The sequence below is a fragment of the Podarcis vaucheri genome (assembly GCF_965113315.1).
Source record: "Podarcis vaucheri genome assembly, chromosome: 4".
Lineage (NCBI taxonomy): Eukaryota > Metazoa > Chordata > Lepidosauria > Squamata > Lacertidae > Podarcis > Podarcis vaucheri.
In genome coordinates, this window is record NC_138762.1 from 82,008,614 (window position 1) to 82,035,354 (window position 26,741).

The 26,741-nt window shown below is 41.5% G+C and overlaps 1 protein-coding gene across 13 annotated transcripts in view; it reads right to left on the minus strand.

Annotated features, from left to right (window-relative positions):
- MCF2L (MCF.2 cell line derived transforming sequence like) overlaps positions 1-26,741 on the minus strand; it is a 109,817-nt gene that overhangs the window by 20,964 nt on the left and 62,112 nt on the right. For 12 of the 13 annotated variants that reach the window (XM_082218554.1, XM_082218556.1, XM_082218555.1 and 9 more), the window contains 12 exons: positions 15,237-15,327; positions 10,732-10,851; positions 8,845-8,961; positions 8,006-8,155; positions 6,653-6,777; positions 6,383-6,497; positions 5,404-5,523; positions 5,102-5,293; positions 3,771-3,962; positions 2,837-2,996; positions 2,664-2,740; positions 609-685 (listed from right to left, as the gene is read on the minus strand). In XM_082218554.1, the coding sequence (XP_082074680.1) occupies positions 609-685; positions 2,664-2,740; positions 2,837-2,996; positions 3,771-3,962; positions 5,102-5,293; positions 5,404-5,523; positions 6,383-6,497; positions 6,653-6,777; positions 8,006-8,155; positions 8,845-8,961; positions 10,732-10,851; positions 15,237-15,327 (1,536 nt within the window). Of the gene's footprint in view, positions 1-608; positions 686-2,663; positions 2,741-2,836; positions 2,997-3,770; positions 3,963-5,101; positions 5,294-5,403; positions 5,524-6,382; positions 6,498-6,652; positions 6,778-8,005; positions 8,156-8,844; positions 8,962-10,731; positions 10,852-15,236; positions 15,328-15,442; positions 16,061-26,741 lie in introns of those variants that run through there. The other variant, XM_082218553.1, reaches the window with a different exon arrangement.

Consider the following 26,741-nt stretch of genomic DNA (forward strand, 5'->3'; position numbering starts at 1 on the left):
CACAGGAATCAGATTAGTCAAGTGGCGGCTCCTCAAATCAGTCTTCATGTGTTTCTTAGATTACTGACAATAGAGATCATGAGTAAGTCTCTGATACATACTAGCAACTACATAGGAGCTGTGAGGGGTTTCCTAAAAATGAAAGAACTGTAATGGTATTTTAGCAGCTTAGTACCACCGAAACCAAATAATGCCCTATCTAAATGTTGCTGCCACATTATACAGGGATGCGTTCAAGGAATTTGCTTAGATCATGGATAGGCAAACTAAAGCCCAGGGGCCGGATCCAGCCAAATCACCTTCCAAATCTGGACCGTGGACGGTCCGGGAAACAGCATGTTTTTACATGAGTAGAATGTGTGCTTTTATTTAAAATGAATCTCTGGGTTATTTGTGGGGCATAGGAATTTATTCATCCCCCCAAAAAAATATAGTCCGCCCCCCCCCCAAGGTCTGAGGGACAGCGGACCAGGCCGCTGCTGAAAAAGTTTGCTGACCCCTGACTTAGATCAACCAAATCTCAGGTTAGATGCATAAAAGGTGTAACCACTGGAGAAGCTTCTAACATGCTAACTGTACAATATTGCTCTGGTATGTAAAGTACTTACTTCCTTAACACGGCTAGATTTTCTTCATCATCCATCACAGATCCACCTCTGTTTTGATGGATTTCACTGATTTCTCTCTGAAAATATTTTTTGTTTCAAAGTCAACAGCACCATATATAAAGCAACAAATTTACATTTAGGGTCAAACCAGAAGGAACATTGCAACCAGCCATATGGGCGGGGGATAAATTTATATTATTATTATTATTAACCTGATGCTTTTGTCTCCTCTCCAAAGTACCTTCGGGAGGGAGATTTGCAACAGAGTGGGTAGGGTGTGTATATGTTTGTCTTTAACTCTCTCCATCTTATGCCTACCTGCCAATCTTACTCTAAATGCCACTCCTCAGATGCTTTCTCTCATGTGGCAAGCATGGTCTTGAAATTCCATTGGGAATTGAAAACACAAGAACACAACAGCAGAGGTGTTTCATGTTTCAGGGGGAAGTGGTGATCAGGAGTGGTGCCTGCTTCTCTACTGCAAATCACTCTTCCAGAGGACACTTTCGAACAAAAGAGCAGCCAGCAGGCTAACATGGCTACAGGTACACTGGCAATCACTCTCCTTTATTAAGTATGTGAATGGAAAGACCCATATTTAAAGAGATATATCTTCTGCCACCAGATCTAGTTTGGCACTGAGAAACACAGGCAGAGGTGGAGGCTCAAGCAGGTATACAAAAGTTGCAAAACTTGGTCAAATGTTTTGATGTTCTCACTTTGTATTACTTCACATGGAACACACACAAAATGTATTGCACGGCCTGGGGTGAATCAAGTATGATGGCGTTTTTTTTTTTTTTTTTGCTGGCAAAATATTTGCTGGCAAAACTGTGGGCTTGTGGAATCTTTTTGCACAATGAGTAGGATCAAGGATGCACTGAAATTAAATGCTTTTCCTGCTTTCCGTTTGGGAATAGATTGTTTCCTGATTTAAAATAGAAAAAAAATCTTTATACAGTCGTACCTTGGTTTTCGAACAGCTTAGTTTTCGAACATTTTGGCTCCTGAACACTGCAAACCTGGGTTTGCGAACTATTTTGGGGTGCCAAATGTCCAGTGGGGCTTCCGATTGGCTGCAGGAGCTTCCTGCAGCCAATCAGAAGCCGTGCTTTGGTTTCTGAATGTTTTGGTCGAATAGACTTTCGGAATGGATTCCGATCGACTTCCAAGGTACGACTGTATCTGTTTACTGATCCTCTGAAAAACTGTTTAATAAAATGATCTACACTGTTTCAGGCCCTGATCTGACCCTGACTATTCATCCTCCAACCAAGACTCAGACCTTAGAGTGCCAGCAATCCTCTAACCCCACTACCGATGCTTCAACATCTAGGGAGACACTTCACAAGCCAGCTCCCTGGAAAGATCCTCAGGGCAGACACTTGATTCAGACAGCACAGACACCAGAAAGCTATCCTAGCTATCGCAGCCACTTGAAAGCCCAAGGGAACAGAGCAACTTTCAAGGAAGGAGCTTTTGGGAAGCAAAGAGCACAATTCAATCCTTGTAGCTGGTCTTCAGTGGGATTTGCCAAGGCCAGACTATGTAAGCCTTCGGTTTAGTTTGGTAGTTCTTGGAACAATACAGGACTTTCATCTCCCAGACTGTTGCAACTTGACTTAACTTCTCTGCCCATGATTGACTCTTGGGACCTGCACTCAGCTGCTGTGCCCTTTGGATTACACTCAATTCTGGACTGCTTTCTTGCATTTTAAACAATGGGGCCACATGCCTGTAGTAAGTGTAGCCAGAGACAAAAGGGAGCAGAGCAATGGATGTGAATGCTAGTTCTCTGTGTTAGGTTAGTTTCTACATGCACCTCCCCCCTCTATATCTTCCATCCAGCGTGATCAGAGTTCAAAGACACCTTCCACCCAGAGACATACAAAGAAGGTGAAGGGCAGGTCTGATGAGAGATGTCTTGGGGAGAGGGGCTATGGTCTTGAGGGTCAGACAGAGGTCTGGAGGGCTGTATTTGACCCCCAGGCCTGAGGACCCCCCATCCCTGATACATCTATACATGCTTAAAAAGACACATGGGCAGCCACACACCTTGATTCTTCTCAAGTACATTCCTCGAACCATGAGACTGTCAGGGCTGGATGAATCCTCAGTGTCTCTTGGAAGGCCTGGTATGCAAAACAAATCCAACCATTGAAAGCCAGTCAAGTCATAAGCTTGGTTATTCTTGGATTCAACAGGTTCTGAGCAAGCCAGCTGCTTACCTGGAGAAGGACAAGGTGATTTTAGAGAGTTCTCTGGTCTAGGGGCCACGGGCTGAACTGGGCGCATCTGCTTAGCTGCCAGTTTCTTAAGGCTGACGCGCCTCTTTTGAAACATTTCTTCCATGCTTTCCTGCTTCTGCAAAACCTTTTGTATGTGCTCCTGTAGCAGAAGCCAAAATTAAACCATCGTTTTAAACCATGTCCATGGTGCTTATTTATTTTTAAATTGAACTGCTTTAATCCTGCATTGCCAACACACAACTCAGTTGATAGTGCACTAATTTCCAGTAATTCAATAATGATTTGGAACAATAACATTTTGTTTTTTTAATACAAAAATGGATAACAAAGAACATGCTTGGGTTTAAAAATGAATAACATTTTCACACATGGCACACATTTAAGATTCTTAGGACAATACTCTAAGCAACTGAATTCCGATTCTGTAGTTCAGCTGCATGCCTATTTGTTGCCTAAACAAACCGTATAGCAAAATACTCATTTGTCTTGCATTTAGTCTCCTATCCTATTTACATACAGAGATACGCAGCTAAAATTTCCCATAGCGGCAGCCCCACATGCTGCTCTGGAGTGTCCCGTGAACAGCTTTCCGTGGGCTGGAGGACTGGGCAGTCGCCAAGCAGAAAAAGCAACCATGTGACCAGGTGCTTCCGCTCAGAGTTAGCCAGTGTTTGTGAGTGGGAATCCACAATATTCTGACTACATATGCACGTGTTTGTAGCTATCTTGACACCCTTGCAGAAGTATTTTAACACCTCAGCTTTAGGGACAGACTTGGACTACCTGTGCTTCATGATGGGGCAAGACACGGGTTTCGGCTCCTTCAATCAAACAGGTTTGGGTAGAAAGTAAAGCTACCTTGGCATAATAACTGAATACTCCATTCATTATTAAGTTCCGGCATTAAGAGTACCATTAATTCCTCACTAAGGATGGCTTCATATTCTCTGAACAAGTAATTCAGTTCCATGAGCTTGTTGTCTCCACCCGTCTCCAAAAACTTCTCAATCTCCTGTAAAGCGGATTCTGCTCCATCTTGGGACTGGCATTTGTCCACAGGCTGTGAAGCCAGCAGGAAAATTCCCTCATCACACCATTTCATGGACTGTAAATGTACAAAGGTGGCATGCAGAAAAGGCACATCAGTAAATATCCTTGAACTGGAAAAAGATTTAGTAATACACATGCACTCCCAGGCTTGCACCCCTACTCACTCTGCCTGCTATTCACCCCATATGAACTGCCTAGAGCTTCATCTCTCCAACCCAATTTCCAAAGCCGCTTCTCTTTTCTGTTTCCGCAGCCCCGCTTTGCAACTGTTTTCACCTTCACGCCATGCCCATGGCTCCCCCACCTCCTTTTGCTCAACCCCTCCCTTGTACAGAAACTACCCCCATGGTAACTTCTTGCATCTTTCTCCTCCCACACATTGCAACTACCAAGCAGCCTCTTCGCCATGTGACACTTATGAAGCCAGCATCCCCTCCACTTCTTCAGACCCTTTCACACCCCTGCTTTCACTTTCAACCCAATTCCCATGCATCCTACTACCTTTTCTTGCAACCCATTTTGCACTCCCGTTTTCACCTTCACTCCATTTCCCCCTGTAGCCTCCTTCTTTACTGTTCCAAACTCTCCCTTGCACACAGATCACCCCCATTTCCATGCCTCAACGTCTATTCTGTAGTCAGTGTAGATCAATAATCTTCGATCTTTTCAGATCTCGGATTATACATCTGTATGGTGGCAGGACTGCTGCAACTCAGTACAGTGGAACCTTGTGTTACGGATGGATCCATTCTGGAGGCCTGTCCATAACACGGAACTGACGCAAGGTGATGCGCTGTGTCTGCGCATGCACGCAGCGCAATTTAGAACTTCTGCGCATGCGGTGAAACCCAGAAGTAACCCCTTCCAGTACTTCTGGGTTGCCGCAGGACGCAACATGAAAACACATAACCTGAAGTAGACGCAACATGAGGTATGACTGTAGTGGTTCCTGATCCACTAGCTGAAGGGGAGGCAAGTGGATCAATGGTCTGTTTCAGTATAACACATCTTCCTATGTTTCTGTTGCCTGTCACTCTAATAAATGAAGTTGTCTCACTCTTTGGTTGGATATTTTGGTCCCCATTGTTGTGGGGAGCTACTCCTTCTGTGTTACAGTAGTCAACAGTGACTGCCCCAGGAAGGGTCATCACATGCCTGCAATTTGATGAGCAAAATCAGTAAAGTTAGGCCTACCTTCTCCAGCCGGCTGTGCAACTCATGCGACTGGTTCAAGAAAGCCCTGATTTTATTCACTGCGGTGGCAATGGCATCACAGTGACGTTGGAGTTCGTTGCACTTGGGGAGAATGGAGTCCACAGCATAATGGTTGTTTTGTATAAACTGGTCACCTTTAGAGATCAGCATCTTGGCCTTTCCCAAAATCTCCTATGAAAGTAATTGGTTAAGACATGAAAGCATAAGTTGTAACGTTATCTCTTCACAAGAGCAGCCTACTGGGAAAAAACATGGCAAAGGAAGAAACGTCAAATCTTTACATGCGATTTCTCTTCAGAGCTGGTGAGATCTTTCAGAATGTGCTCCACATGTGAACAGCTATTTCCCACTTCTGTGAAATGTGACAGCCTCTCAGATACACTATCAAGAGCTGCTTTGACCTGAAACGAGAGACAGCTACATGTAAACGAAAATGTGGAATTTTACACACCTGAGGGAACAAGTTTCACCTCTTTCATAAATCGTCAAGTTATATAACAAGGTCTTCATTTTCTTTAGTCACACCAACAAAGCAAAGCTGCCAGTCATCTCATTCACTGAGAGTAATAATCATGGAAACTTGTATACGTTGAACTATAAAGGGTGTCTTTTTGATGCTGTACAGCTTTCTTGTGTCAAATATATTTAAATCACAGAATGTTGATTTGAAACTTTGAGAAGGGATTCCGTGAAATCAAAGCTGTGAAGCTGTAGGACTTACGTCAACAATATTTAGATGTTGAATGACATACTTTATGGAAGGTCACAAATGTAATTTATTATTGTACAGATAACATTCTGTAGATATTGATTCATCTGATCTCTCAGTTACAACACTGGAATTGCTATGGTTTACATTTAGTTTTATTCTATCCTGCTCTTAGATTATTATAACATATGGCAGCTTATGAACACTATTAAATAAATAAAACTGAGACATGTTTTTTGATAGTACTACATAAGGCAAAATTAATTTAGTGAATGGCAGAGGAGAGAGAGCAAGACGATAGCAAAGTAATACAACACACAAAATATTACTGGGTGTTGACTTTGAATTGCATTGAGGATAGCCCAGTCAGTAGAGCATGAGACTCAATCTCAGGGTTGTGGATTCGAACCCCATGTTGAGCAAAAGATTCCTGCATTGCAGAGGATTGGATTAGATGACTGTTGTGGTCTCTTCCAACTCTGCAATTCTATGTTTCTCTGTCTGTCTGTCTCTTTCTCTCTCTCTATATATATATATTTAAAAGTCATCACCTCTTTGAACTCCAGTTCAAAATGTCTAAGTTGCAAGCACTGCTCAAGCTTCTGTTGATGTTTAGACCAAAAATCATCAAAGGCTGCTTCCGTTTCATCTAGCTGAGCTAGAAGCCTAAAAGAGAAAAGGACAATAACTCTATCCAGTGAAATAGAACAGTTACCTGTATTTTGGAAACAAATTAATTCTGGCTGCTTATTTGATTATCTTTTTTGGGGAAGCAAGCATGCAACACAGCATACATGTTACAAGCACCAGGTTTACCTCACCTTTCCACAGTCGTTTGATTTTCTAGCTGATCCGGATTCATGTTGTACTCTGAGTTTTCAAAAACCGGTTTTCTAATACTTTTGAGAATATCTTGTCCTTGTATTAATGCTATCCTCAGATCCTCCTGTAGAAAAGTTAAAAATGCTATGACTTTCCCCCCTAAGAATTCCACTGAGGCTGTACCTTCAAGCTCTGCGAAAACTGAGATTGGAGACGAGTAGTCTATTGTTGTACCATCTAAGTCACTGGAACGGCGTCATTAAAAGGCTGCCTTGTTCACCTCCCACTGTCTGAGAAGGAAAAGTCTGAACCCTGGTCACCACCACTTAAGTATCCTCACAAAACTTATCCCCAAAGGCAGGTGATACATACGAATACATACATACAGAGACTTTAGAGATTTGGGACATCGGCTGGCTCCAAAACAAACAACCAAATCTCCTTTGGAACCAAAGCAGCATCATTCGTGTCAACAGTGCTCACCCCATCCTGCTTCTACCTAGTCTACCTTTCTTCTCCAAGCTAGACTTCTGAGTTTCAGCTGAGGTTCTGCTGTTCCCTACAGCCCAATAGTTAGGGTTAAACACTCCAAAGTATATTTTGAAAACCGTCACTGGCAAAATCCTAGCACAAACAACACCACGTTGTTGTTTTATTAAAAAGCAAAACATCTAACAATTAATTTGTTTAACATATCACATTCAATACAATCACTTAGATTTGCAATAAGTTGATTTGAGTGTGTGTCTTTTTATTCTGACACATTGACTTTCTCTTTCTCTAGCTGTGTGCCGAAAAACCTCTCTCACCACATTGCTTAAAAGTGAAAAACCCCTGAGCAAAATTCTCCTAATTAATCAATAATTAATTATCCAAACACTGATTCGGGCTTTTGTGGGGGAAAGAGATGAAAGAAAGAAATGCTGTTGTAAGAAATGATAAAATACAATCAAGCTACTTTAAAATCTTACATTGCTACTATTCTTTTTGCTGGTACTGGTAACTGGGGAGAGGATGGCCCAAAGCATTTTAAAGGCAGCATGAATTCTATCTGGCAAAAGCATGGCAAACCAAGTTAAAGCTCTGTTACTTGAACTACAGTGGTACCTCTGGTTACAAACACTTCAGGTTATGAGTTCCGCTAACCCGGAAGTAGCTGCCCCAGGATGCGAACAGAAATCGCGTGCGCAGTGGGAGGCCCCATTAGCGAAAGTGCACCTCAGGGTAAGAATGGTTTCAGCTTAAGGACGAACCTCCAGAACGAATTAAGTTCGTAACCAGAGGTACCACTGTATTCAATAAAACGTCCTCAGATATTGCTAACACTACATATAATAACACAGCTAGAATACCTTCATTTTGTCTTTGTTTTCAGTATGTGCTGTAAGAAGGGCACTGGTGGATTGCACATCGTTTGGTAGCTCTGTTTCTGCCAGTTCAGTCCCGAAGGATCGAAGGTTTTTAGCAGTCTGCTTAACCATTTGAGCAAAGTTCTCTATAGCCTTTGGGATTAATGAAGGCATTACACAGTTACACTCAGGAGTCAAATGCCAACACACACACACACACACATATACATAGAAGCATAAATAAAAAGTGACATATCAGTAGATAATAGCCAACTAAGTCAAACTCAAGAGCAGACCCACTAACATCAGTGCACCTGTTACTTAAATTTGTTGATTTCTGTTTGACTATTGTTAGATATCATTTGACATTTTTAGAAATATCACTTACAAAAATTAAAAGGCTGCATTAAAAATAAATGTCAAAACCTATAAATACATCGTCTCCACTGTTATTCACCTCATTAAGTGCCTCTAAGAGAATTATAAGAGAAACTTCAGTGGATGATACCCAGGTCTACTCCAGTTATGACTAATGATGGATATCACCTAATGGATCTAAATTTTTATTTTAAAAGCACTTTAGTTGTTGCATTCTTCCTGTCTCGTGAGTTATCACCAAAAAAAGGCCACCCTCTTTTAACAATATATGGTTAAATCCCAAACTCTAAAGTCATAACTCCCAAATTCATTAATCATTGTATATCTCTCTGGGATGGCCAAGTTCTACTTAAACATCTTCTCATATACGCTACTTCAATTTGTATTCATAAGGCTATGCCCACAGTGACAGAGTGTTCAACAGAAGGGCCATTGATACAACCAGTTAAAGGGAAGTGACTTACAGTGCGATGTGTCAGCCACCTATTATGACAGTAATCTAGAGTTCCTCCAAGATCTTCTGTTAGTTGTGTTCTGTCAATGTAGCTATTTAATTCTGCTAGTGAGCTCAGCATTATGATCTATAGCACAGAAGCAGCAGGAGCAAAAAGAAAAAGAAAAAAGGTTATTTTAGGGGGGGGAATTGACAGCTTTGGAAGTTTGCAATCATTTAATTTCATTTCAATCAAGCCACAATGCTTCATTTTGCATGGGACAGTAACAGAAAAAATAATAATTGCTTAAGTCAAAAGGCATAACCAAAATGTATACATAAAGATAAGTTGTAGTGACTTTGTAATAAAATATGCAATGTATTATTCATTCAAACATGGCGTACAATGTCTTTTTCCCCTAGTCCAAGGATAGAAGAGGGGGAGGCTGGTTGTCATGCTGCCCTTTGTGGCTACTGTCACCAAGAAAAACATGAGGGGTTCATGCACACCTAGTGTAGGCAATGCGACACCCTGCACAGGCATCAACAAATGACAACGAAATGATTAATACCATTGGTTCATGTCTTCACAATTTGGTGTTGCTTCCAATACACACATACCATGCACGCTCACAACTGGCTGCCTAAGATCTTCAGAAAACACACTTGTGGCACTTCATTTTTAGTGGTGAGGTGGGTGGTGATGCATGATATAGTAGTCTGGAATGCTGGCCCTAGGGGGAAGGAGGAAGCTTTCCCTACTAGGGAGAATCTCAGCTATCAAAATGAATGTGCTCAGAAAAATGCTGTTCTTATTCCAATCAATCCTGATCATGGATAAACCAAGTTGACTCAAGGAATGGGGAAAAAGGATATTTCTAAATTTGTCTGGCAGGGAGAAAGCCATGAATTAAACACAAAAAAATGTTTGATACAAACCAAAGAGGAGGCTTTGCCCTATCAGACTTACAATTGTATTATGAGGCAGCTTGCTTGTGTTGGCTAAGGGAATGGGTTGGATTGGAGGATGCACACATTTTAGATCTGGAAGGCCACAATATGAAGTTTGGCTGGCGTGCATGTCTTTGGTATGGGAAAGCTAAAATATATGAGAGTTTTATGAACCATGCTATCAGGAGAAATTTGTATAGTGTCTTGGAGAAACATAAAAACTTGTTGGGGGGAAAACATCCCTATGGTTATCGCCAATTGAAACAATAACGATCAAGAGAATTAACATGGATAGATGGTGAGCAACCTATAGAGATTTGTTTGATTTTTCAGGAAGCGAATTGATTGAAACCAATGGAAGAAGGAGCTAAATTACTGATTGACTACATTATCAGCAATTATGTGATATGTTTGAATTAGATTTAAAACACTTTATTTTAAACCAACGGTCTCAATTTCAAAAATAGCTATTGATGAACAAGGGAAAACTACTATCTAAAATGTACAAACTATTATTGGAATGGGAAACAAAAGATGAGCTAATTAAAGTGTCAATGACCCACTGTGCAATGGATATAGGACATAACACAGATTTAAACCCCTGGGACAGCACTGGATGTGTTACTCATACCTTCTGTTAGCTCGCACTACATAAATGGGACAACATGGAGATAAAAGGATGGAGAATTAAACTTGAAATGCTATGCATAGGAATAAAACCTATGCATACAACAGAGCTAATCCCACAGGAAGAGAGTTTTGGATTTAGGAAATCCAAAAAAGATTGGATCTCTCTCACCAATATTTTTCATACAGTTGTTAATTTGCAAATATCACATGCCAATTGTGTATGAAGAACTATCATAATTCAGGTCTTCCAAAACCAGATTAGTGATCCTAGCTGTAATATTACCAAGTCTACCCAAATAACAAATCACAAACAGAAGTAAATGAATTAAGCACTAACCGGCAGCTTCATCTTATACTCATCTCTATGAAATTTGAATGCAATGTCGAAAATGGTCCTGTGAAAGAATCCCGTTGGTCTCAAAACCAGAACTAGCTGCAAATTTCCGGGAAACGATGCCTGCAAAAACCATGGGAAAATAAAAGCCTCTTATATTAAAATGGAATGATCTCTTCATGGATTTTTGCCAAAAGCAGTGAAGAAGAGTTCCAGCTTTCTGTAAAACCCCATCAGGAAAGGAGAGAAACCATTCTTTGAATTTAAGTGGATTGGCAAATCATGGTTTGTGCTAACCATGGTTTGACATGATTTCAGAATGGCAGGCCATGGCTACAGCCGTTTCCCCTGCGCTATAGAACTGAAAAACAGATAAGCAGCTTCCGAGCATTGTTTATCTATGTTTGGAAGCTCATACAGTAGTTTGTGGTTTGGTGCAATTCATGGATTGGTGTGATGTGTAAACTTGAGCTGCTGGTATTTATTAATGATACAATATTTATTAATACAAACCATTTTGAGATGACAACTGTGACATAGGTTGAATTATTGTTTCTAAACTGATAATGTAAGTTAATTTTGTTGCATTCAGCCTAAATCCACAGTAAGTACAGTTGTTCTTCCAGCTATTAGGACTCAAGTCTGAAGTGGGTATTGAACTGTTCCCACAGTCAGGCAGAGAGGGGGGGAAACACCCTGCTTTAAATGCAGGTAGCAAAGCTGTTTTCTTCTTCTAAAGTCTTTTGTAATAATATTGATGATGATGATGATAATTTCATTATTTATACCCAACCTATCTAGCTGTTCTGCCCTAGCCATTCTGGGCGGCTTCTAATACATATAAAAACATAACATCAAACAATTTGTAAGCTGTGTATACAATACCTTAAGTGAATAGACAGATATTGACCTGGACCTTGCCCCTACATTTACACTCAATTCTACCTCCAGACCAACCCAACACAGATGGATTCCACATTTAGACCTGTGCAAAGCTGCTGGGATTCTGTCTCAATGTTTCACCCCAGGCAACAAGCTACTGTGTTATGTTTGCTCACTAAGCACTGCTCCTGCTGCCTATAGGATTGCCTGGATTGCCTTTCCTTCTGCTCGCTAAACCCCTAAACACTTAAAACTTGGTTGCAGGCAAAAAGTAGAAATCAAATTGTTGCCTTCTGAACTACAAAAAACACACGGTTCATGTTTCCAATACATAATGCATTTGCATGCTATGGACACTGTCATGTCACACAAAGATGCGGAGCAAATAATGAACTGATGAGTTCCAAAATAAATACAGGAAGCACTGCCAGTTGGAAGGACACATTCTCAATTTTCTTCACAGCTGGATATTTCTTGGTTCATCAAGTTATATTGCCCCCAAGGAGCTGTACTGCAGAGGCAGCCAACGTGTTACCCTCCTAATGTTGTTGGACTCCAATTCCCATCAGCCCCAGACAGTCGGGACAATAGCTAGGGATAATGGGAGCTGGAGGCACCATCTTGGCATCTCTCTTGTATGGTATCCAATTTGCTACTTCCTAAAGTTTTAAAAGTCAATCGGCTACTACCATTACCTTAAAAAAATGATACAAGAATAAGCAACATTAGATGAGAGAACTAAGTTCACAAAGACCAACCATCTCCTCCCCACAATGTATATTCCCAGAACAGAATGACAGTGTTCTTTTAACCTTGTGTCCCCAGTTATAGTGGGACTACAACTCCCATCATTCTTGAACGTTGGGTCAAGCTGGCTTGGGATGATGGGAGTTATAGTCCAACATTATCCAGAGACCAAGGTTGGAAAACACTGGGGTATGGGGCAGTACACCACTTCTGATCATTCAGAATCCCCACCAACATCACCAAAGGAAAGGAAGCTGGCAGACTTCTTGGAAGACAACACATGGTAAGCAAGCACAGAGCATGACAGGAGACCCATTTGGGAAATAAGCCACAAATAAGCTCCCAGCACTCACTGAAGAGGAGATAGGTACTGGCGGCTAGGGACAGACGCTAAACACTCCTCCCATTAGCACTGTTGGTCAAACATCTCTGCACTTTCTTTCCTTGCGGAAGCTTAACCAGAAAGTGATCATCATACATCAGATCCTCTAGGAAATGGTGACTTCTTCAAAGGCAATACAAACTTATTTACAATATTAATGCAATATAACACAACTGGTTCCTCTCAACTGATGAACCCTCGAAGTTCTGATAAGGTAAGCACAAATTTAGCCGGAGTGAAAGAACACAATAAGTGGCATTCGGACTCCTTGCTATAAGCATTTAGTCACAGGGACCATCCAGCTAGACTGCAAACTATTGGCTCCATCTATTAACACAAGCTGTTCTTTCAATGAACCTAAACATATCTACAGCAGCAAAGAGATGCTTGATGCAAGAAGCTAAGGAGGACTGCAGCAGCAGCAGCAGCAACACTAGCAGCTGTGAAAGGTGGAGAAGCAGATGGCCAGATGAGATCCACCCACTGTAGAATACAATAAGTGCTTTCAATAATGCAATCTGTGTTTGTTTTGTTTCGAATTCAGGGATGAATCTCCAACTCCCTTCTGCAGAATAAACATTAGTTGAGTTTGGATGCTCAAAGAAAGGGAAGGATCAGTATCTTCTTGGAGGTGCGGACTTCAGCAATTTGGTCAGAAGCTGGGCAGACCCAAACAACCAGAAGCCCAGCTAACCACGAAATAATGCTACAGGACAATAATTCATAAACCATCCTGTTGGCACTGCACTGGATACTTGACAGCTGTCTTCACAACCAAAAACTGGCATCTCTGTGGCAACCTTGGTGTCTTGGAGGCTTTGTTGGTGCAAAAGGAAATCCTCAAGGGTGTCAACGTTGGCCAGCTCAGGCTTGTTAACTTATAATAAGTTAAGTTCTGGATCCAAGGTTCTTTCTATAAATAGGTGATTGAAAAGTTCAACTTCTCACAAGTTAAATAGCTAGCATCTAAAAAAACTCTACTGTAGAAGTAACACCCCTTTCAGTTATTTAAGGGGGGGGACACTGGTTGGTTATCAAATAGGGGAAGCCTTGAGGAAGTAGGCTCTGCCCTGCCAAAATGAGAAGTGACACTAGCTTTTATATGTATTGGACTTTTTTGCTTCCAGGAACAACAATGTGGCCTTATGAACACACACCTGATCACACTTTTGTATTAACTGCAAATGGTTTGGCTCTAGGGAAGTGGAAATCATTTACTGTTTTAGATGATGATATACTTTTAACAAGGGACGCGGGTGGTGCTGTGGGTTAAACCACAGAGCCTAGGACTTGCTGATCAGAAGGTCGGTGGTTTGAATCCCCGCAACGGGGTGAGCTCCCGTTGCTCAGTCCCTGCTCCTGCCAACCTAGCAGTTCGAAAGCACGTCAAAAGTGCAAGTAGATAAATAGGTACCGCTCCGGTGGGAAGGTAAACGGTGTTTCCGTGCGCTGCTCTGGTTCGCCAGAAGCGGCTTGGTCATGCTGGCCACATGACCCGGAAGCTGTACGCCGGCTCCCTTGGCCAATAAAGCGAGATGAGCGCCGCAACCCTAGAGTCGGCCACGACTGGAACTAATGGTCAGGGGTCCCTTTACCTTTTTATACTTTTAACACAAGGACCCTGAGTCTATGTTATGGAACATTTTACGATTACGGTAACGTATTCTGTGTTTACTTATTTTGGTGTTGTCTTTCTTAGGTGTAAGAACAAAAAGAGAAAACATGGCCAGTATATTTTAGAGCCAGAAGGTTGTTGCTGTGTGTATCAGGCATAGGCAAACTCGGCTCTCCAGATGTTTTGAGGCTACAATTCCCATTATCCCTTACCACTGGTCCTGTTAGCTAGGGATGATGGGAGCTGTAGTCCCAAAACATCTGGAGGGCCAAGTTTGCCTATGCCTGGTATATATAATATAATAAAGTAAATGCTTATCAATGCATTTACTGTTTTGTATTATTTGTTATGAACTACACGCCTAGCTAATAAATGTTACAATAGCAATACTTCACAAAGTTTTCATGTGAAATACCAATTGTGCTTTAACTGAAACCTGCTAATTTGTCATTTTTTTGAGCTACATAGTTAGAAGCAAGTGATTCTGTGGGCATCAAAAAATAGCCCTTCCCCCAACTTCCCTACAATCACATACACAGTTAAAAATCACAAGACCGTTTGAAGCCCACCCTCCTTAAATCAGCATAACCCTAAAGGACTGGATCCACTCGATCACCACATCATAAAGCAGCAGGTTCTACAAGCATCCCATTTTTAGTGCATTGCATATTTTTCTATTGGTACAGATCATTTCTGCCTCTATTGCTATGCCATATATAGCATTGTAAACCACTGCACATACTGTGACCCGAGTTGAAATCAGAAGCAGACAATTATTATATAAAGCAGCCTGACAAAGGGATAACATGCAAATACTTTGGTGAATGAAATTTGTGTAGGATTGTTAAGAGAGTCGAAAGACTTAATTGCATAACAGCTCACCGCAATTCGCAGTATAGAGGCTTGCACTGAAGTCCATTTGTCTTGCCTGCGGTCTATGACAAGTATAAATCCAATTCCAGCATCTTGTGAACTAATGGGGGGGGGGGCACAAGGGAAAAGGAAAGGAAGAAGCAATTATGGGAATGATACAAGTGGTTGAAATTCTCAAGCAATTATTTTACCGTCAGGAATGAACCTTTTCCTACCAGAGACTAAGTTATCAGTCTTCTGAAATCAATATGCCGATGAAACTCAAATGCAATATGCACAACCATTAGAAGAAAGAGACATTCTCAAATGGATTACACATAGCTTCAGCTGGTGAAAACATCCATTACCCTTCTCCACAGGTAGCAAGGCTTTATTAATTTGATATGCAAATATGCTTCCACTTCATTCTTTCAGAATCTGTCTTGCTGTTTTCTGCAGTACAGTGATAATCCATCCTTTAAGTAAGGGTCAATAAGGGTCACTCCAGAAGGAGAAAAATATTTTTCTTCCTCTTAACATTTTCTTGCCGGTACACTGGTTTTATTCCATCAATATATATGTTTCCATCCCTTGAAATGTAAGCTCTTAGGTTCCAGATTCCAGGCATCACTTTAATCCTAAGGAACCTGAGATTTCTCTAGTCTTCTGCATTTCCGTGAGCTGCTCTTCGAGGAATTATGTAAACCAAAGCAGAATTTTCCCCACGTCATATATCAGAAAGGTGAGAAAAGAGGCAGTTTCTGCAACGGGAGTTTTTGAGACAGCACACAAGCTTGCATCCGTCTGGGGACTGGGAGGAGAATCGCTGTTTTCTTGCTCTGTTCAGCTGCATGTGTTACAGTCACAGAGTATAAATAAAGAGCTCCACTCCTGTTTTATACTTTCACATACAAACCAGTTGTGTAATGCTGGCAGCTGACTGCTAGCCAATTACAACGTAATGGAAATGACAGGCAACTAAAAGCCAGAATGACTTGAATTTCTATTTGTTTTGTGTATGTTTGAGCAGATTCTATATATTAATACCCATTACATTACTGTAAACAAAACCGTGGATTATATTAATAATAGCAATCGACAGATCCCTGCATATTCCCAATTGGAGAAACAGGCATCCTATTTGTTTTCGCTTATAGCATTTCACATGGTGACAAGTATGTGACTGAATTGGCCATATATGTAAATGCTACTTTCTAAAACAGCATTTCCTATTACGATGATTCCAAGTCAAATACATTAGGACTTTTCACTATCACAATTCTAGATAAGCATCAAGGGCTTTAATTCACTCTGTTATCCCATCTGCAGTTTTCCAAGTGCATATCTGTGCTGAACACTATCATTTATTTACATTCCTAACCTGTCATAATACCCACGTACTACTGTTATTTGTAACATTTTGTCAAATCTTTCCAATAACATTAAGAACTAAAGCATTAGATGTAGCTGAGATTTAGAATATGTACCTAAACAATGCCCGAAAGAAAAGAAAGAATAAACAGAAACTATAGGTTACTGTGTGTTAGCATTTACACTGGGCTGGTTAATGCTAAACATGGGCAAACTCTGAAGAACCATTAAGAGCTTGCCACCCTTAAGTGCCAAGAAAATTCCAGAACATTCAGGAATCACTTAGACTCCATTAGTATCTGGGAACAGAATTACAAGTCTGGTAGATGAAGGGAACGCAGTGGATGTAGCCTACCTTGATATCAGCAAGGCATTTGACAAGGTGCCCCATGATATTCTTGTAAAGAAGCTGGTAAAATGCGGTCTTGACTATGCTACCACTTAGTGGATTTGTAACTGGCTGACTGACCGAACCCAAAGGGTGCTCATCAATGGTTCCTCTTCATCCTGGAGAAGAGTGACTAGTGGGGTGCCCACAGGGTTCTGTCTTGGGCCCGGTCTTATTCAACATCTTTATCAACGACTTGGATGATGGACTCAAGGGCATCCTGATCAAATTTGCAGATGACACCAAACTGGGAGGGGTGGCTAACACCCCAGAGGACAGGATCACACTTCAAAACGACCTTGACAGATTAGAGAACTGGGCCAAAACAAACAAGATGAACTTTAACAGGGAGAAATGTAAAGTATTGCACTTGGGCAAAAAAAAATGAGAGGCACAAATATAAGATGGGTGACACCTGGCTTGAGAGCAGTACATGTGAAAAGGATCTAGGAGTCTTGGTTGACCACAAACTTGACATGAGCCAACAGTGTGACGCGGCAGCTAAAAAAGCCAATGCAATTCTGGGCTGCATCAATAGGAGTATAGCATCTAGATCAAGGGAAGTAATAGTGCCACTGTATTCTGCTCTGGTCAGACCTCACCTGGAGTACTGTGTCCAGTTCTGGGCACCACAATTCAAGAAGGACACTGACAAACTGGAAGGTGTCCAGAGGAGGGCAACCAAAATGGTCAAAGGCCTGGAAACGATGCCTTATGAGGAACGGCTAAGGGAGCTGGGCATGTTTAGCCTGGAGAAGAGGAGGTTAAGGGGTGATATGATAGCCATGTTCAAATATATAAAAGGATGTCACATAGAGGAGGGAGAAAGGTTGTTTTCTGCTGCTCCAGAGAAGCGGACACGGAGCAATGGATCCAAACTACAAGAAAGAAGATTCCACCTAAACATTAGGAAGAACTTCCTGACAGTAAGAGCTGTTCGACAGTGGAATTTGCTGCCAAGGAGTGTGGTGGAGTCTCCTTCTTTGGAGGTCTTTAAGCAAAGGCTTGACAACCATATGTCAGTAGTGCTCTGATGGTGTTTCCTGCTTGGCAGGGGGTTGGACTTGATGGCCCTTGTGGTCTCTTCCAACTCTATGATTCTATGATTCACCCTAAGTTATGTCAAATCCAAGGGTCACTTTCTGTTCCAAGATGGGGACATTTCAAAACAGATTTTCAATGTGAACCAGGAAGTAACTGCAAGAAGGTAAGATAGTTCTTTTGAGCCCTTTTAAAACCATTGTTTCTCTTACCTCTTTTCCCAATTCCATTTTGCAACCCACCCAGCTATCGGTTTTTCTCCTCTCAACATTATGCGCCGTTCAGTTCTTAAGGGACTGTTTGGGAAGTTGCTTCAAGCCTTTGATCAGAATCCCCCCCCCAACAAGGAAAGGGTACAATATTTGGGCTTCTTAGTTTAGAAAGGGATGCGGGTGGCGCTGTGGGTTAAACCACAGAGCCTAGGACTTGCCAATCAGAAGGTCGGCGGTTCGAATCCCTGCGACGGGGTGAGCTCCCATTGTCTGCTCCCTGCTCCTGCCAACCTAGCAGTTCGAAAGCACGTCAAAGTGCAAGTAGATAAATAGGTACCACTCCGGCGGGAAGGTAAACAGTGTTTCCGTGCACTGCTCTGGTTCGCCAGAAGAGGCTTAGTCATGCTGGCCACATGACCTGGAAGCTGTATGCTGGCTCCCTCAGCCAATAAAGCGAGATGAGCGCTGCAACCCCAGAGTTGGTCATGACTGGACCTAATGGTCAGGGGTCCTACAGTGTATGGTCAGGCCATACAGTGCAGTTGAATGTAAGAATATTCAGGACAGAAACAAGAAGAAGATACATTGCCCAGCACAAAGTTGCACTATAGAATTTGCTCACAGAGGATTAGACAAATTCATGATGACAAGGTTATCAGCAGCTGCAGGCCACAAGGGCTATGTTCTCCTTGTCTTGCATGTGAAGAGATTCTTTTTGCTAGTGCAGTGCTATCCCAAACTTGGGTCTCTATCTGTTTTTGGACAACAACTCCCATCATCCTTGGCTAGCAAGAGCAGTGATCATGGATGGTGGGAATTGTAGTCTGAAAACAGCTGAAGGCCCACGTTTGGGAAACAGTGTGCTAGTGCAAAGCTACTGAACATTAATATCAATGTAAATAAAGCAATAAGTTAAGCAAGAAAGAGCAGGGCGGATAGACAAAAAAAAATATAAACACATGAATTTGCAAATATTCAAATAAGCCCCATACCGTACTATATTTTGTGGCAAAAACATACCACAGCAAAAAATTCTCTTGGGCAGTTTTGGTGTATTGAAACGCTTCCCACATCTCAAACAGTACCACAGACATCATATCATTTGACCTTTTATTGAGAAGACAGTCAAATGATCTCATGCACCTAGGGGAAGGGGTGGGAGTTTATAATGCAGGGGATTTTAACAAGCAACTTTCCCAAAGGGTGAGTGGAAGGAATGATCTGTTAGTCATTTTGAAGATCACTGCATCATCGAAGGGATGGGTGGTGGTAAATGCTATATAAATCATGAGTTAAGTATTTCTTCTGGTATGAGTATAGTTTCTTCTTCATTCCTCCCTTTAAAAAGAATTTTATCTCCTATAACTGCAGATAATTCTTGAATAATCTCGCCAAGCTTGTGTGTGTGTGTGTGTGTGTGTGTGTGTTTAATAAAAGGTCAATGAAGGCACCTCTAAATAAAAATATTTCCTCTGACAGAATATTATGTAAGAGTATTTTATACAACACTGCTCTCTACTGCAAGCCGCCTCCACCATATGGGTGTTCCTGGCTGAGTAGCAACCTTCACATTAGGAATCCCAGACATTAGCAGTGTGAGTTCAAGAATGCACACCTAGCTCAAAACACACTTCCAGCAAAATACCGTATAGTACAACTCAACGAAATAAAACGCTTTCCTATATTTCTGCTCCGTTGAAGTTACATTTTAATCTACCTGCGCAAATATAGCTGTGCTGCCTTAGTATTTACTCACCAGTTAAATGAGACTGACTATATGAGAGTGTAGCTTTGTCTCATGAGTAGCAGCTAGAGTGGGGACTCTAGAAAGATTTAGGCAGCTACATTTGAAATTAGAAAAAAATCACAAAATATAAGTATCTCTAATCACTAAGATTGCCACTGAAATATTTTGCAATATCCCACTTGAGCAGGGGTCAGCAAACGTTTTCAGCAGGGGGCCGGTCCACTGTCCCTCAGACCTTGTGGGGGGACAGACTATATTTTTTTTTGGGGGGTGAACAAATTCCTATGCCCCACAAATAACCCAGAGATGCTTTTTAAATAAAAGGACACATTCTACTCATGTAAAAACATGCTGATTTCCTGACCATTCACAGGCTGGATTTAGAAGGCGATTGGGCCAGATCTGGCCCCCAGGCCTTAGTTTGCCTACCCATGCACTTGAGACTCTTTTTTCTTTTCAAAAGAAAAAGAAGGGGAAAATATTTTGAAATGTAACACCAGCACCATCTCTTAATGTTCCAGGTTGAATCCTTTCAGGTATGGCTAGGGAAAACTGGAGGGCCACTGTCAGTCGGTGTGGTTCAAGCTGGGAAATCTGTGGCCATCTAGTTGTTCCTGGATTAAAACATCGATCATCCCTATTCATTGGCCATGCTGTCTGAGGGTTATGGGAGTTGTAGTCCAACAATATCTTGTGTAGTCCAACAAACTGTGTAGACCAGGGTTTCCCAAACTTGTGTCTCGAGATGTTTGGGGCTGTATTGGGGCTCCAGCTGTTTTGGGGCTACAACTTCCATCATCCCTAGTTAGCAAGACCGGTGGTCAGGGATGGTGGGAATAGTAGTCCAAAAACAGTTGGAGACTCAAGTCTTGGAAACTCTGGTATAGGCAATACAGCACTGAGATAGGTGGACCAATGTCCTGCCTATAAGGCAGTTTCCTAAGATGGTCTGAGAGTTTTATTAAAAATGACCATGTTCATTTAAACCATAGAATAGAATCATAGAATCATAGAATTGGAAGAGACCACAAGGGCCATCGAGTCCAACCCCCTGCCAAGCAGGAAACACCATCAGAGCACTCCTGACATATGGTTGTCAAGCCTCTGCCATAACTCTGTCTTCTGTTCATTTTTGCCACTAACAGCCTATTATATCTTATTTTATTATATAACAAATCCCCAAACAAGATACCAATTGTGTCACGTAGTAGAACTTTCAGTTCAAATCTACATCAGCACAGCATACCCTAAAAGCAAACAGCGTGAGTCATTCTCTTCTAGTAAGTAAGAATGCCATCTTGGTACAAAAATAACCTGAGTTTTAGCTGTTTAGACAGAGAACAACAATATCTTGAAGCCATATTCTGCTCCTGTGCTATTGTCAGAGAGGTTAGCTGTCCGAGGACACAGCTGTTTATAAATGACCGTGATAATAAAATAAAATAAAAATTAGTCACTGAACAAGCTATAGAACTCATGATGGACATTTTTCACATTGTATAGCATACAGAAAGTAATGTACAATCATCCAAATCTAAAAAAAGAACCCTACTCATTGCTGTTAAGCTGCTGTCAATACGGTTGAAGCAAATAAATATCTGCCTGCCTAATGTCACGTTCAATGGCTTCTATATATTTATTAGAAAATAGCTGATGCTGTTTTATTCTGATTAATGAACGGACATGGGCGGCAATCTTATGAACGCTTGCCTCAGCACAGTAGGCTTTACTACCGACATGCTGGAGGCTTGGTCAGCTATCAAGTTATTTTAACAGTTTAACTGGCAACTTGGTTTTCAGTTGGAGGAAAGGAAAAAGAGAGAAGGTATCAGAACAGGTGTGTGAAATTTTTGGCCTTCCACATGTTGATGAACTGCAAGTCCCAGCAAGCATGACCAATGCCCTGGGATGTGTGGAGTTGTAGTTCAAGCGACATCTAGAGCAGGCTTCCTCAACCTTGGCCCTCCAGATGTTTTTGGCCTACAACTCCCATGATCCCTAGCTAGCAGGACCAGTGGTCAGGGATGCTGGGAATTGTAGCCTCAAAACATCTGGAGGGCTGAAGTTGAAGAAGCCTGATCTAGAGCATGGGTAGGCAAACTAAGGCCTGGGGGCCAGATCCGGCCCAATCACCTAAATCCGGACCGCGGACGGTCCAGGAATCAGTGTGTTTTTACATGAGTAGAAAGTGTCCTTTTATTTAAAATGCATCTCTGGGTTATTTGTGGGGCATAGGAATGTCTGAAGGACAGTGGACCGGCCCCCTGCTGAAAAGGTTTGCTGACCCCTGATCTAGAGGTTCCACACACCTGCACTAGAACATCCCATTTTCGGTGCATAAACCAAGGTCAGGGGGCCACCAGTCAGATCCGGCCTTCCAACCCTTTGCCAATAGCCCACAAACACCCAGTTTTATGGTGGCAATGGCTGCTGGGAGGTAAAGCATGCAGAGTCAAGCAGGGAGTTCCATAATTAAGGGGCCAACATTTTATCATGTAACAAAACGAATGCCTTTTAGGCTTTTAAGCAAGTACATTTTTATTTAGTCAAGCCTTTTTAAAATGATTACGTGCTGATGCATTTATTTTCCTGCTTGGTTACTTAGCTGATGTGCTATTTTTTTTTTTAAAGGCTTTGTAGATTATGTGTTTGTATTTCTTCAAATTAAACTATTATTTTTGCATCTGCAAGCCCTTGTGGATGTTTTCTAAACTGAAAGGTGAATATAAATGTTTTAAATAAATGAACAGTCTAATAAATAAAACAAACTTTAGGTAAGTGAACACAGAATCCCTGCAGTTAAAAAGAGAGAGAAATATAGCACCAGGACAGGCTAATAAAAAGTTACATTAATAAAAAGTTAAATTTATCTATCAATCATCTATCTATCTATCTATCCATCCATCTCTCTCTCTCTCTCTCTCTCTCATCTCAATATCAATTCATTTTCCTTCAGACTCAGCCTCTGGGTTTTCACCTAGGGTCCAGACAAACTCAGCTCACCCAGAAAAGTCTCACATTGAGAAGAGTTTCTGGAAACTGAGGACATCACCCTAGTTGTCCTCTCTCTCTAGACTTGATTTTTATGGGCAAGAAGGATGGTACTTCCTCAGGCTGCCCACAGCTGTGCCCCATTCAGCTGCACTCTCCAATTCCAGGCACACCAGGTTTGATGTTTCCCAAGGGGTCCAGAAGCTGGGGAAAGAGTCTGCCCTCCACCCACAACTCTTTCTTCGCCCTCTGACCTCTCCTCCAGCTGCTCTCCATATGACTATAATCTTACACTTTTCCCCAGTGAGTTTAATTGAACTCATTCACATATTAAGTAAGCACTGAATCGTAGCCAGAGGCTGATTCCGAGTTGGAGAGCAAAAGCATGGAGATGTAAAATATTCAAATATCCACAAAATGTCTGGGCAAATGGACCTTTAGATAAGGCATAGGCAACCTCGACCCGCCAGATGTTTTGGGACTACAGTTCCCATCACCCCTGACCACTAGTCCTGTTAGCTAGGGATCATGGGAGTTGTAGTCCAAAAACATCTGGCAGGTCAAGGTTGCCTATGCCTGCTTTAGATCATGCCAAAGGAACAACATTTCTAGTTACAATAAATTATTCTTTATGACAATTATTCATTGAGATAAGTAATAGGGGAAACGGTATGATTTGTTACTTTGTAAGTGGCCACATGCAGAAGTGGCGCTGCTCATTATTGAAGGAGCACGTCAACTAGTCAAGTCAGCAGAAAATGTTATTTATTGCAAGCAATAATTCTTGAATTGAGGCTATATTTGTCTTGACTGCCATAAGTTGTACATGGCAATTATATGATGCCTTACCTTCTTCTGTGGATTTTTAAAATAAAAAGTATGCTATTTCATAGTAACATTTTTCTTAGTCTGACTGCAGCAAGCTAAGCAAACTATTCCTAATGACTCTTACGATACTGTAATAGTAATATGAACACCATCTACTTTTTATAATCCATCCCCAAGGACAAAAAGACTCCTCTAAATCCTATGGATAACTCCTAAACTGCCCTGTAGAATTAAGAATAAATAAATCTCAATGCTTTTCACAGTATTACTAGAACATTTAACATTGTCTCCTGAGACAGACGGATGCCAACATGAATGAAAAAGAAGAGACAGCAATTTAAAAAAAAGATTGCCAGGGAAATTGTAAGTATATTCACCATTCTGTAGCAGCCTCTAGTGGTTCTTGCAAAAACTGAATCCAAAAATACTGGAAAAGCTCACAACATTGAGAAAACCAGGGAAGAATGATAAATGAACAAAAATACTGGGTGCCACTCACAGGGATGGGGGATAAATTTGGTTCAGCTTGCATTTTAATGCAAACCTACGTAATTCCCATTTCCAGAAACAATTCATTTATTTATTTACTTCATAAAATGTATACACTGCTTGATTGTAAAAAGAAAACCCTGTATATGGAACACAATGCAGCTATCCTTCAAAATTTGCACTTCTCTGAATTGTGCTAAATGCAGTTCTCCAACCAAATAATAGTTTCTGGAAATAACAAAAAATGCATACAAACATACATTGGATCCCGAACGCCTTGTGACTTGAACGTTTTGGCTCCTGAACGCCACAAACCCGGAAGTGAGTGTTCTGGTTTGTGAATGTTCTTTGGAAGCTGAACATCCGGTGCTGGAAGCTCCTGCAGCCAATTGGAAGTCGCGCCTTGGTTGTTGAATGTTTTTGGAAGTCAAACCGTGCCTTCAACATTTCACCTCTTGAAGTCTCTTCTTTTTTATTATTTCTGATCATGGAATTTCACCCAAAGCTGCTGTTGTGTGTTGTTACTTATAATGATGTAATTCCTCCTAAACTCACAGCATCCTGACTGGATGATGAACAGAGAATAATAAGGAAAAGAAGTTCCAAGGGGAAAGGAAGCTGCGTAAACGTCACACATGGCTTACATGCTGACCTTTAAAGCCCTAAACGGCCTTGGTTCAGTATATCTAAAGGAGCGTCTTCACTCCCATCGTTCTACCCGGACACTGAGGTCCAGCACGGAGGGCCTTCTGGCGGTTCCCTCACTGCGAGAAGCCAAGTTACAGGGAACCAGGCAGAGGGCCTTCCCAGTAGTGGCACCCGCCCTGTGCAACGCCCTCCCACCAGATGTCAAAGAGAACAACAACTACCAGACTTTTAGAAGACATCTGAAGGCAGCCCTGTTTAGGGAAACTTTTAATGTTTGATGTATTACAGTATTTTAATATTTTTTTGGAAGCCGCCCAGAATGGCTGGGGAAACCCAGCCAGATGGGTGGGGTATAAATAATAAATAAATTATTATTATTATTATTATTATTATTATTATTATTATTATTATTATTATTATTATTATTACAGATAGGAGGCCTGCTTGGTAGTAGATGCTCTACCATGAGCCATAGGCTCTTCCTGAGATCAGAAGGTGAAGTACTCTGTTCTTTTAGAGATTGTTCTAAAAAACTGGATGGAGTGGATCAGGAGATAACGTTTCAGGGCCGGCGGGCCACTTCCCGCAGCTTGCCTGTGGGTTGCAGGCTAACCACCTTTGCTTTCAGTACATGGCTGCTTTGGGTTTCTGTATTCCACCACATTTTTAAGTTGTGCCGACAAGAGTAGCAGAGTTATTGTTTCGTGGCACAGATCGTTGCTGTTCATGTTTCTGCCAACTGCTCTTTTGTACACTGTATGCTCAGTCATTGGGTAAATACCATGCAATGAATACAGGACATAATATACATGAAATTCTCTCTCTCTCTCTCTCTCTCTCTCACACACACACACACACACACACACACACGGTAGCGGAAGAAGATCAATACTCCCGAGTGGAAGGGAAGGTTTGTGAGTCCAATATTGCTCAGCTAGACATGGGTTACCAGTGCTCATGTTTCAGCATGCTATTCCTTCCTCAGCATTAAAATCAGCCTGCATACTATATGCACTGCATGCACTGATTGGAAGCTTTCTGTTGGTGTTTCATTTAGGGAGCCACAGGAAAATTCACCCAGGGATAATTCACCATTTCGTTGAAAATCCTCCAATCTATCCACCAGACAGGTGGTTCTGCTGCTCTTCTCCTTCCCTGCTCTGCTTTATAATTCGTATCCTTATTTCTTCTAACCTTAAGCCAACAGTTTTGAAATTCCCAGAATTACGTAATGTTGCTGTTGTTAATGTTGAAGGGTTGTTGTTTTTCTAAAGGGGCAGGAATCTGTACAGAACTGAACAGGAAGCTTTTCAGCAGCTGACCGAAGCATTCTAGTTCTGAAGAAATTTCCCTGTGTATGAAACTGCAGTGTCCTTTCTGTCTTGATTATTTTACTTCCTGATTTATGGGGGAGTTATGTAGTAAAACTGGGTTAAGCACTGCAGTTTCCAATAAGGCTAGTTTACATGACATTGTTGACTAAGGGCAGAGACGATACAAGACTCTGCCATACAATTAAACAGTTCAGTGTACCATGCCATGAAGATTTAGAAATAAAGGCTTTTAAAGCGCACAAGACCAGATACTGCAAAGTAATTTACAAGGACTGTACTCTTTGGCATGTCAAAGCAAATACTCCCAACACCACTCTCACGGAGATCAATTTTCATTTCTATTAAAAGGCAAACTTGAGACTCATGGATGCATATTAAAAAGGCTCTTACGATATAGCTTTGCAAATCCAACCATTCACAAAGCTATACCGCAAGAGCCTTTAATAGCACTGGCTTTTTGCCAAAATGCACTTTCTTTATTAAAAG